A 12,500-nucleotide genomic window follows, 5' to 3' on the forward strand; every position below is an offset into this window, starting at 1 on the left:
TAATATCTTGGAGACATCACATTTACAGCTAAAATACATAGCATATACAGATACCTACCTAATAGATAGATTTTTAAAGATATATTTATTAAAAAGAAAAGCCGCTGTACAAAATGCGGCCCTGGATTCTCTTTTAAAACCAGTAAACTCATAGGTACGATAAAATCAGGTAGCGCATTCCGCAACTTAGCTGATACGTAAGAAAAAAGAAAACTAAGACCATAACTGGTTGTTCCAAGTTTTTCGAGGAACAGAATGTAATTTCCGCGAAGACCATGCATAAGAAAAGGACGGGAGAGGAAACGTATTTTTCACATAAGCAGAAAAACCCTTTTTTCAAAAAAAAAGCAAAAAAGAAAGAAAAAGAAAACCACATACTTTTATCAAGTAATGCGAAAAAGTTTTAAATGCGCTTATTGCATAGAAATGTCAAGCTTGACTTTCGTAGTAATAGGACAGGTAATCTGCAAATATAAATACCGTTATTCTCTTATTTACATTATTATACCGTTTCTTTGACACGAGAATTACAGCCAAGTGAAAGCACAACTTTGTTGCAAATTTTCTATGAACTTAACACTAACCCTTACCAGTAAACTCATAGGTACGGATAAAATCAGGTAGCGCATTCCGCAACTTAGCTGATACGTAAGAAAAAGAGAACTAAAACCATAAGTGGTTGTTCCAAGTTTATTGAGGAACAGAATGTAATTTCCGCGAAGATCATGGATAAGAAGGACACGGGAGAGGAAACGTATTTTTCATATAAGGAAAAAAACCCTTTTTTCAAAAAAAAATAGCAAAAAAACCACAAAAGTTAACCACATACTTTTATGAATTAACTCCAGGAAATTTTGAATGCGCTTATTTTATAGAGATGTCGAGCTTGACTTTTGTAGTAAGACGACAGGTAATCTGCAAATATCAATTTCGTTATTCTCTTATTTACATTATTACACCGTTTCTTTGACACGAAAATTACAACGAAATGAAAGCACAACTTTGTCGCGAATTTTCTATGATAAAAACTTGTTCAGAAATCCAAAATCTACGTTAACAGCACACACCAGGCCCTCTCCTGAGTATCTGGCTTAAAATCATTTCCTCTGGCCGCGCTTCAGCCATTCGATGAGGGCTAGTCTCGTGCTTCTTAAGTTGCCTCGCTCATGCCCAAAAAGAATTCTGGGTAATTCTGCCATTCCATGACAAGGGAAGACTCCCGATTCTCATTTCATAGTTTTTTTTTCATAAGTGTCGGGCCACCCAGTCCTACCAGCAAAACAACGCATCCATTGAAGGTTTTAGCTTTCAAAACTTGCCCAGATTGTGTCAGTAGGTCCTGGAATTCGTCCACAGAAAGGCCAGAGAGACAACCTCACTCGTGAGGCCTCATGTTTACAACAGAGCATTTTAGGCGTCCCAGTCTGCATCAAACCATCTTTCGCCTCTCTCTTAGACAAGACCAGACACGCACGGTTCTTACGTTACATTTATGCCTATAAAATCAAGGGAAATGCAAATTGCTGGAAGAAAAAATAAAAAACAAAGCCCGCGTGTTAATTTTTTTTGGTAGGCTAGGTATCGAAGAGCCAGAACATTTGCGCATGCGCTGACGGACTGTTTGAACAAGAGAGAAAAACGCAGTACCTCCAGACACCAGCGCTGGAGCGTCGTACCAAACGAGTCATCCCGGGATTTCGGCCCGTGCGATCGCTTTTGGACGCAGTTGGCCCTTCGCTGCTTTCTGCTACCGACCTTGCCTCCCGGTACGGCATTGAGGGAGAGATATGTCGGCTCCTAAACCATATGTGACAAATCCCACGCCTACTCACAGCTTCAAACCGCCCTTGTCAATATAGAGTAAGAATTAGATGGCTTTATATTGAAGAGAAAAGTCATTTCATCTGTCATATGGTAAGCACTGGAATCGCAGATTACAAAGTGTGCGCATGCGCTCTCCTGAAGGTAACATACATACAGTCATAAGCTTTTTCCGAATAACTACAGGAGCTAATATCTTGGAGACATTACATTTACAGCTAAAATACATAGCATATGCAGATACCTACTAAATAGATAATATTTAAAGATTTATTAATTAAAAAGAAAAGCAGCTGTACAAAATGCGGCCCTGGATTCTCTTTTAAAACCAGTAAACTCATAGGTACGATAAAATCAGGTAGCGCATTCCGCAACTTAGCTGATACGTAAGAAAAAAGAGAACTAAGACCATAACTGGTTGTTCCAAGTTTTTTGAGGAACAGAATGTGATTTCCGCGAAGACCATGCATAAGAAAAGGACGGGAGAGGAAACGTATTTTTCATATAAGCAGAAAAACCCTTTTTTCAAAAAAAAAAAGCAAAAAAGAAGCAAAAAGAAAACCACATACTTTTATCAAGTAATACGAAAAGGTCTGGAATGCGCTTATTGCATAGAAATTTCGAGCTTGACCTTCGTAGTAATAGGACAGGTAATCTGCAAATATAAATATCGTTATTCTCTTATTTACATTATTATACCGTTTCTTTGACACGAGAATTACAGCCAAGTGAAAGCGCAACTTTGTCGCGAATTTTATACGTAAAAAAAAAGAACTAAGATCATGACTGGTTGTTCTAGGTTTATTGAGGGACAGAATGTAATTTCCGCGAATGTCATGCTTAAGAAGAGGACGGGAGAGAAAACGCCTGTTTTATATAAGCGGGAAAAGCCTTAAAAACAACAACAACAAACTTTTACACAGTAATATGAGGAAATTTTGAATGCGCTTATTGCACGGAGCTGTAGAGTTTGACTTAAGTGGTAAGAAGACAGGTAATTTGCAAATATAAATCTCACTATTCTCTTATTTACATCATACGGTTCCTTTGACAAGAAATTACGAAAGGCCAGTTGTTTGCTATGAGAATAACAGGGAAAAAAGCACTACTTTGTCGCGAATTTCTATAAAAAAAAAACCTTGTTCAGAAATCAAAAGTCTACGTTAACAGCACACACCAGGGTTATTTCATAGTATCTTGCTGGAAATCTTCTTCTCACTACTTTTTCCCCCGGCCCACGCTTCAGCCATTTGATGAGGGCCAGTCTCGCGCTTCCCCAATTGCCTGGTTTATGGCCGAAAAGAATTCTGGGTAGAATAGAATAGAGTAATAGAATTTTCTTTCCGCAGTTCATACACCTTATTCCAAAATGGCCGCTATTTAAATATTCTTTTGTTTTTATTCAAATTAGCCCTTGATGCCTCGTTCTTAAGCTTAAAATTCAAAAGAATATTTTATCTTAAACGAGGCAACAAGGGCCAATTTGCATTCGCATAAATCAGTGGCCATTTTGGAATAAGGTGTATAGTTATTGTACAATTTAAAATTGGAAACAAACAAATAAATAGATAAAATAAACATAATTACAATTTAAATTAATTAAAGATTTGAGCGTAGGAGCTAAATAAACAGGTAGGTTTTCGAGTTAGCCCCTGGCCATATCGAGTTGATTTTTTTTACTGTATTTTAGGGAAAAAATGAAGAAATAATACAATGAAAAGATGACTATAATCTTTAAATTAGAAGTAAACGATTAGTGCTGGTTTAACAACAAGAATTGCTTTAATTTTGTTTTAAATCTTGAAGAGGTTACGTTTTTAACATTTCCAGGAATTTTTTGCCATGGATCAGTAGCTTCGTAAGATATGGACTGTTTGCCTATATTTGTGCGTACCCGTGGCATGTTAGGATTTTTTTTCAACTGCGTATCTAGTGTTATAGGCATGAACACTACTTGCATATCGAAAAATATCATGAAATATATCCGGTAATTCACCTTTATTGACCGAATGCAAAAATGGCCGCCAACAAATTATTCTTTTGTCTTTGTGTTAACTAGCCTGACTAGCCTCGTTTACACGGGTAAAATTGACAGAATTTGGGCTGTAAATCGAGGCTAGTCAGGCTAATTAACACAAAGACAAAAGAATAATTTGTTGGCGGCTAATTTTGCATTCGGTCAATGCCATTGGTAAATTTCAGAAAACTTGACCTGTTCTTCATTCCTTTATTGCACTACTCAGTTGGGGTTAAGAAATGTACATGGGATTGAGATCTTATGCTGGAAAATACTAAATGTCTCATTCATTTGGCCTTATCTGGAGAGTTATTTTCTGCTGGTTATCTAAGCACTCTCTGAGTTTATTCTCTGTCATTGTAAGTCTTTGCTCCAAGATTGATACAGTCTGCAAGGTAGAAAAAAAACCCACTATTACAAATGTGGGTGTGGTCAGGATAGGCCTTTTAAGACCAGAACAAAATTTCTGAAGCAAGGTTAGTGCTATCTCAGGTTAAGTCTGTTTGTGCAGGATTTTATATTGACCATCTTCCAACTGGCTTCAAAGCTCCATTTCCAAAGGCTATCGCCCATTGGACTGATGGCCATAAGTTGCAGTGAAGCAATTAGAATTTCATCTGATTTTTCAACTGCAAAATCACATGTTTACTGCAGTTCAATGAATAGTAGCAAATTATTGTTCACCTAATGTTGTGGACTTGTGGTGGTAGCTACACGTACGGTATAGGTATAGGAAATCGTATGAACCGTGAATGCATTTTGTAATTTACCTGCATGAGCAATGCTTTGAACGTTCTCGAATAGCTCGTGCAATTTGAGAACTTTCAAACATCGTGAGTGACCACAAATCATGAAATGAATGAGCAAGTTTAGATGACTTTTATTTATGATATACTCAACAAAATCACTCTATCGCTTTGTTTCCATAGCAACTTCTGTATTGCACTATATAACCTATTTACGCATTCGTCATTGACCAATCAGAAACGCTATATTTTGTTGAACATATAGTAAATCACATAAGCACATCATGGTAAAATGGCATAATTTTAAGGGATGGGTGGGTTATTTTATGTAGGCCTCTCATGCAAAACTTCTTGAAACCCAGGAGTCTTGATACCATGTTGGAAACCTTAGTACCTTAAGGTTTGCTTGTGGCATGCTGGTAGGGACCAAGTCTGCCAAATCCGTAAACCCTAACCCTAACCTAACCGTAAAAAAAAAAAAAACCCAAAAAAATAGTGCGGTTTAGGGTTAGCCATAACCCTAACCCTAATCTTAATTGTCTGTACAATGATCGTTCCAGCATTAAAAATAGCTTCAAATCTTAAATTCTCATAACCTACAGTACTGTGATACATTTTCATCCAATGATTAAGAAGTTCCATTTTAATTAAACATGGAAGTATATTGTGTTGCACTTTCTGCAGCAATGTATTGCACTTTGCTTTGGATCAAACCTGTGTTAAGACATCCAACTGTCCTACTATATGCTCCAGTGTCATACTGAGCTGAGGTGGGATATCTCTTCTTTCCAGTGGGGTAGTGAGGGGAAGTTGACTTGCAGGGACCCCTCCCAGACCATCAGATTCTCCTGTTTGTCCAGTAACTTCATCAAGTCTGCTTTGTCTCTGAAAATATGGCATCATGCAAGAAATACAGCTTTTGTTAGTGGATACGTTTTCATAACAATCATGAACCTCAATAAAAGAAATAAATAAATAAATAAATTAAAAAACACCATTTTCTTGTTGTCTTTGACATTTGAAGCCTATTTGCTCCCCCTATGATAAGTAGAGAGCAAAGACAACATTGATATTTAGGAATCTCTGCTTTCATAATCTTGAGCATGTCATAATGCTTTACGTGTGCTTTATGTGTGATATTTCATTCATCCTTTTACTGATTCCAAATTGATTTTGCAGCTGATTTTTATTGAATTGAAAGGTGGACTTAAAAAAGGAAAAATCATTAACTACTCTATGTAATTATTAGGAATAAGGAAGAGTTTATTATGAGCAAAGTCCAAGTTCAGTAAGTTCAATAGGAACCTAATTTGAATGTAAACATTTAAGTGGATGGAATGGGAATGGAATGACAGACACACAACTAGTGAAGCTATAATCTTCACAGTTATGACACAAATTGGAAGGTACATGTAATAAACCTGTGGTATGGAAAACATTGCTGGCCCAACTTCCACCACTTCTGGATCACTGTGAGCAAGGTTGCGGGGCTCAGCACCAGCTCTAACCTACAAATAGTTAACAACATTATCATTATTACATAAGTTAACTTTTCAAGTCATGCCAGTATGTATTATGGGTCTCCTCTCCAGTTTACACTGTATGTTAAACTCAGGCCCTGGACTGGTCAAACTATATTTGAAGCTCACCTCAGGAGCTCCTGTCTTGAGTGGGCTCCTTGAAGGAGGGTCATGGGTGTGAGTTAGGGGTGCAGGGGGTGATGCTGCTCTTTTCCTGTGTGAACGCAGTACTGTTGATAAAGAATGCAAAATGTGGCTGTGAGTTATTTTGGCCAAGGTAAAGAACAGAGCAACCTAACATGCAAACATGAAGGACAATAAAAAAATAAAATGCATTGATTGTAATGACAATGCACTTAATAGCAACTCTACTAGTTAAAGGCACTTCACATTCAATTTAATACTGTCTCAAGTAACAAGCATTCAAACAAAACATACAAATGTAGCATGATTGACAAATACCTACTAACAGGATGCTAACAGTTGGCTGTATTTACAAAGCATGACTGGTCAGTAGAGTTGAATTTGGGACCTTCAACAAGTGGTCAGGAGTTCTAAGGGATTTGAACCCCAACACTTCAGCAAACAAATCCAATGTCCTCACCAATGGACCATGCTGCCAACTCACAAACACACTGGAGAACACTATCAACAGTACAACTGCATTGGCAAGAGAAAGTACTAGAGTGCCTGAGCTCCCAAGCAGCATGGAACACAGACTCACAACACACTGGTAAAAAGTGGAGAGTAGAGTTACATGTACCGGTAAGCAAGGGGAGGTGGAAAGGAAAGGAAAGGAAAGGAAAGGAACTTTATTTAAGTGTCTAGTCGTTCTAACGCTGGAGCGCTAATTGGGGACACTGTAAACTGAAATTAACAATGAAAGTAAATCAAGTTAAATGTTGGTTTTTGAGGAGAGGGGAAACCGAAGTACCCAGAGAAAACCTCTCTGTGCAGAGTAGAGAACCAACAAACTCAACCCACATATGACGCCGAGTCTGGGAATCCCACGTTGGTGGGAGGTGAGTGCTCTCACCACTGCGCCATCCCAGCACTAAAAGCATGCTCCACATCTGTGCTCACTCTTACTAATGGTCACTGCCTTCAAATATTCCCTTTGAACCACAATGCTTGTTCAATGGTGACAGAAAAGCTGATGAAAAATTTACATGCAGTCGGTGATCATTGTTGTCAATTTTGTGAAAATTGCCTAATTTGATGCGATTGGACAGGCACTTTCTATAAAACCAAAGTAACCGAACAGCATATACAGTATATTCAGCAATTCACCTTCCTCATAATCTACTTTGTCAAAATTTGTTTTCCACACCATAACCTGAAAAGAAAAAATTGAACATATTAAAAAAATGTTAACTTTAAACATTTGGTCATTGTTCCTTACTGATCTAGACATTCCACCATGCAAAGAAAAACAACATCAGCTTTTACACTGAAAGCACTCTGGTGATGGCATCTGCTCATGATAAAAATAACATAACCATCCTGTTCATCTCAAAATTACCACTTATGTCCAGAAATAAGCTAATTAGATGCACGCCCAATTTTGATATCCAACACGGATGTGTCCCTTTGCTACCTATTTCCAACAACAAGGTACAGCTGTAAGAGTAAAGGTTAGTGTTATTTTTAGCTTAGGGAACATTTGCAGCTGTTTATCTTTACTTAACAAGCGGCATTTGGGGGACACTTTGTGACATTAATATCATTGTCAGTCTGTATTCTGAGATGCAAGTGATGTTGAAGCTGGGAAGAAGAGCAAGGGGACACTTCGTGATGCTTACCAAAATCTGCGTGCATCTAATTAGGGTCAATCCTGGACATGTCTGAAAATTACTGTGATTTTCGTAATTCTGTGGAATATTCAAGTGCAAAGCGCCTTGAACTGTGTTTTGGCTTCCATCAATCGGTCACAGCCAGGAAGATTGCCTCTGCCTCCGGAAAGTGAATTGGAATTTTTGTTTTAGTTCACACGTCCAATGCCATTATGATATCGTTTTAGAGGTTTTTCAGTAAAAAGATTCTCACAGATTTCATCACTTTCCATCGGCCTCAAGTTCAAATGTACGAATGTACCATGGGAACCAAAGATGCTGATTGGTTGGTTATGTTGCGCATCAATTGATTTTGGCATCCGTGGTTCTGGGTTAAAACTCTCGGCTTGCCTTTGAAAGTTTGATTGATGGAAGCCAAAACGTAGTTTGGCTGTTAGCACTTGAACAAGAAATTCCGCAGAATTATGAAAATCGCAGTAAAGAAAGTGCATTAAATGCACATAGTGAGAATAAAAGAAATGCATGGAAACATACCTGTTCATCTGAACTTCCAGATGCAAAGTGCTCCCCATTTCTCGAGAAGGTCACACATGTTGCTGGACCCTAGTACATACATGTATAGTAATGTAAATGAAGTGGAAATAGTTCTGGGCATGTCAAATTCCAAATTTTGAGGACACCAAGATTAGTAGCAGGGCTTGACACCAGCGTTTGACACCTAGATGGTGAAAGGAGGTGAGGGATTTTTGTATGATGCCCTACAGTGAGAGTCACTGGTTTTATCAGCATACAGTATTGATCGACAAAGTATTCATTAAGAAAGAAACATTCAGTTTTTCACTGGTTTCATGTCTGGCTTTGATCCCCAATCTTCTGAAGACATCTGTGGTGTTTCTGTTTACAAAATATCAGGGGAGTAATTCATTTCTGTCATCTTGTGAAGCCTTTATTATTTTATAAGATAATTCTCAACACAGCTCCAAAAGTGCAAACAGTTGAACTGGCTCAAGTCATCACTGATTATTGTTACATCTCTTTATAATGGCTACCAACTCTCTCTACTGAAAATTATGGTCTTCCAAAGCAAACACCAGTATCAACAATACTCTACAACCTATTTGGTCAACATGTCAGATTTCCAAAGTTTTGGAAGGGTACATGTACATGTACAGTGTATTATTATATTAAGCAATAATTAGTAAATTGTAACAGAATCCTGAGAAGTCTGAGCCTTATACAGTTTACATACCTGGTGCCCATGAAGTGTATAGAATAGACGACCTTCCATTAGATCTAGTATCTGGACAAAAAAGGATTGGGAAAAATAAAATATGCAAAAGGGTTAGGATGCAGCTGAACGATGACCAATAAATAGGACACACTACAATACAATACATTTTCCCTAAAGTTAAAAAACCTTCTGTGAGATCTGTCATTGAATTTCTTCATGCTCGTGACCATCATAGGAGCTTATTGTTACAGAAACTCCAAGCTACTGACTGGTCTCCTGTCTTTGCTGAGAATAACGTAAACAATGCTACTAGCAAGTTCCATTGTTTGGTCCACAAAGAATTCAAGAGCTGTTTTCCATCCATACGAGCCAAAATGTCATCCAAAGACCCTCCTTTTATGTCGCCTCTGTTAAAACATCTCTTGTCTAAGAGGAATAAGTTACTCAGGAAAGGAATGGCACTGGAGGCTGGTCTCTTACAACCGAGAATAACCCAGCTCATTAAGGAGAATCAGTTGAATAGGTTTAGAATAAACAACAAAAAACCTCTTACATGCAGTAGATTACAGTTGAAAATGCATGGTAACATGGCAACGTGAAAAATAGGAATAAATTAGTTAAATGAAAAGCGTTCGTTAATACCGTGAGGATCAAGAGTGCGTGAGGATTAAGAGTGCAAATTTGGAAGATGAATTTTTGCTCCCACTCTACTCTGCTCCCACTCTACTATAAAAACTACACATAACCCATAATTCCTCAATTCGCTCTGACGAAGGGCTGACGCTCGAAACGTCAGCTTTTAGAATCTCTGTACGGTGGCCAATTTACATTATCAACTATGTTGATAAAACCAAAATTTTGTATTTACAAGCACAGCTGAGAAGTTGAACCAGGGACTACCCAGGAACAAATTCAACAAGTGCTTTCGTGAAGATCTCAGATCGTCAGAACTATGTAACAAGATCTATCCAAGCCTAGATGATATGGTGTCTGGTTATGATTCATCTCTATCCTCCATACTCGACAAGCATGCACCTTTAAAGACAAAGACCTTAGTGTGCAGAAGGCGAGTACCATGGTTCAACAGCGACATAAAGTCTTCTATAAAAGCAAAGAGGAAAGCTGAAAAGAAATGGCGATCCTCAAAATCCCAGGATGACTTGCGTGCCTTCAAGGTAGCTCGAAACCGCGTCACCAACATAATGCACAAAGAACGCACTGCCTATTATACTGATCTGATATCTGAAAATGGTTCAGATCAAGGAAAGCTGTTTCGTATTACCAAGTCATTATTGTTTGAATCATCCAATGTTGAATTTCCACGCCACATTCAGCCAAATGAGCTTGCGACTAATTTTGGTGACTTTTTCGCACAGAAGATCAAAGATATTGATTCTACTCTGGATCAATTTGATTATGTACACCCTGATGTACCTGATGTTGACGAAAAAGGTGACAAGACAGTTTCATCTCCATTATCCTGGTTTGAGCTTTTGACAATTGAGCAAACATCTGACCTCATCAAATCAATGTCTAAGAAGTCATGTGTATTAGACCCTATACCGACAACACTTGCTATGCAAGTTGTTGATGACCTATTACCTACATTGTCTACGATGATCAACATGTCTCTGGAGTCTGGTCAGTTTGCGTCGGCATGGAAAGAAGCTTTAGTGAAACCAACTCTTAAGAAACCTGGACTTGCTATTGAATATAAGAACTTTCGTCCTGTCAGTAATCTTTGTTATTGTCACATAACACCATTAGTGTATAATCTTCATTGGCTTCCAGTTAACTTAAGAATACGCTTTAAGGTTCTTTTATTTGTATTTAAGGCAATTCACGGTATAGCTCCTTCTTATATTTCTGACCTTATCTTTGTAAAACCTAATAGTTCTTATAATTTACGTTCATCATCTGCAGGCATTTTGCTTGCGTTTCCAGCCCAGAAGACGAAGCGAACTTTAGGTGATAGGTCGTTCTCAGTAGCAGCACCAACACTATGGAATGAACTTCCACGTGAACTTCGGGATCTAGAGGACTTCAAGTCATTTAAGCAGAAATTAAAGACTCATCTTTTTATTGAAGCTTACTCATAAGATTTTCATTGTGTTTATCATTATTTTTATTTTGTTTCATATATGCATATATATATATATAGATATTTTTATACATTGTAATGCGCGCATGATCATATTAATGGAATGCGCGCAATATAAGTGATAAATTAAATTAAATTAAATTAAACGTGTCTTGAACCCGGGATCCCGAGATCTCAAGGCAGGCACCCTAATCACTGGGTCACACTGCCTCCTCGTTTAAGTTTGGTTTGTGCAACAGTACTTGTCTTGAAATTTTGCAGCAACAAAGGTTCAAAATTTAATGTCCTAGTCTCACAATTTTTGTCAACCCAAGAGCCACCTTATATTTTTCATTTATATTTTAGTGGTTGCGACTTGAAAAATACAGGGAGAAGGTTATGTTATGCTCTCTAGTTTTTTAACAAGTTGTGTGTGAAACCAGGTGGAAGTACTGATTTGCACCATGTCATAGTGGCATCCTCGTCTTGAAGAGGTGATGGTTCGCGCTAGGGATTTGGGCAGGATCTTGTATGACTATATAGCCCGATCCTGGAGTGGCAGTCTCTGATGCAGGTGGTGCAGGTGTGCCTTGTGGAAACGCGCACAGAGGCTGCGCGTTCTTTCCTTATTGCTCTCTTGCATGTAGCCTGGACTCTAGCATTCGCTTCCGCCTTTGAAACCCCCGCTTTGACACTTTGCCGCCATGTATCTCGGTGTTTGGTGATGTCCTCCCATGCACAGGTGTCCAGATCACAAGTCTCACTTGAGTCCTTGTAGTGCAGCAGCGGTTGACCCATGCCACAGACGCCCTCCCGCAGTTCTCCATAAAGGATTTCTCTTGGCAGGCGGTCAGGCTCCATGCGATTTACTTGGCTGAGACCTCGAAGGCGTTGCTGAATGAGCAGTGATGGCATATTTGAAGTGAGCCAGCGCGCTCCAGGACCTCGGTGTTGATGACTCTGTCCTGCCACCTGATGTGCAGCAGGTGCCGAAGTCTACAAAAGGTGTCTACGTCCGGACGAGGTCAGACGGCAAACTCTTCAACATCGCCAGAATCCGCACCAAAACCGAAGCTTAAGTGGTGCTCATATAGGAGCTGGTGTTTGCAGACGACGGTGATTTAATTTGCACCATGTACAGCTGTATTTACATGTAAATTACTCCAGGGCCGATGAACATGTACAGAACATTACTTTTCATAATCTTGTAATTATTATGCATGCCATACAAAAAGATCACGATAAATTACCAGTACTCAATATCTACATGTAAGCTTACACCATTACCTTGA

The 12,500-nt window shown here is 38.6% G+C and overlaps 1 protein-coding gene across 1 annotated transcript in view; it reads right to left on the reverse strand.

Moving 5' to 3' along the window:
* Positions 1–4,032: 4,032 nt before the first annotated feature.
* The window catches only part of LOC138032530 (POC1 centriolar protein homolog A-like), a 16,845-nt gene continuing 8,377 nt past the window's right edge, over positions 4,033–12,500 (reverse strand). Inside the window, exons 10-17 of the mRNA XM_068880232.1 lie at positions 12,496–12,500; positions 9,147–9,197; positions 8,432–8,500; positions 7,395–7,440; positions 6,234–6,334; positions 6,006–6,092; positions 5,299–5,469; positions 4,033–4,226 (exon numbers count right to left, since the gene is read on the reverse strand). The exon at positions 12,496–12,500 is cut by the window's right edge and continues 78 nt beyond it. Of these exons, the coding sequence (XP_068736333.1) occupies positions 4,122–4,226; positions 5,299–5,469; positions 6,006–6,092; positions 6,234–6,334; positions 7,395–7,440; positions 8,432–8,500; positions 9,147–9,197; positions 12,496–12,500 (635 nt within the window). The 3' untranslated portion in view covers positions 4,033–4,121. The remainder of the gene's footprint in view (positions 4,227–5,298; positions 5,470–6,005; positions 6,093–6,233; positions 6,335–7,394; positions 7,441–8,431; positions 8,501–9,146; positions 9,198–12,495) is intronic.

The sequence above is a fragment of the Montipora capricornis genome, chromosome 14 (assembly GCF_036669925.1).
Source record: "Montipora capricornis isolate CH-2021 chromosome 14, ASM3666992v2, whole genome shotgun sequence".
NCBI classification, from domain to species: Eukaryota; Metazoa; Cnidaria; class Anthozoa; order Scleractinia; family Acroporidae; genus Montipora; species Montipora capricornis.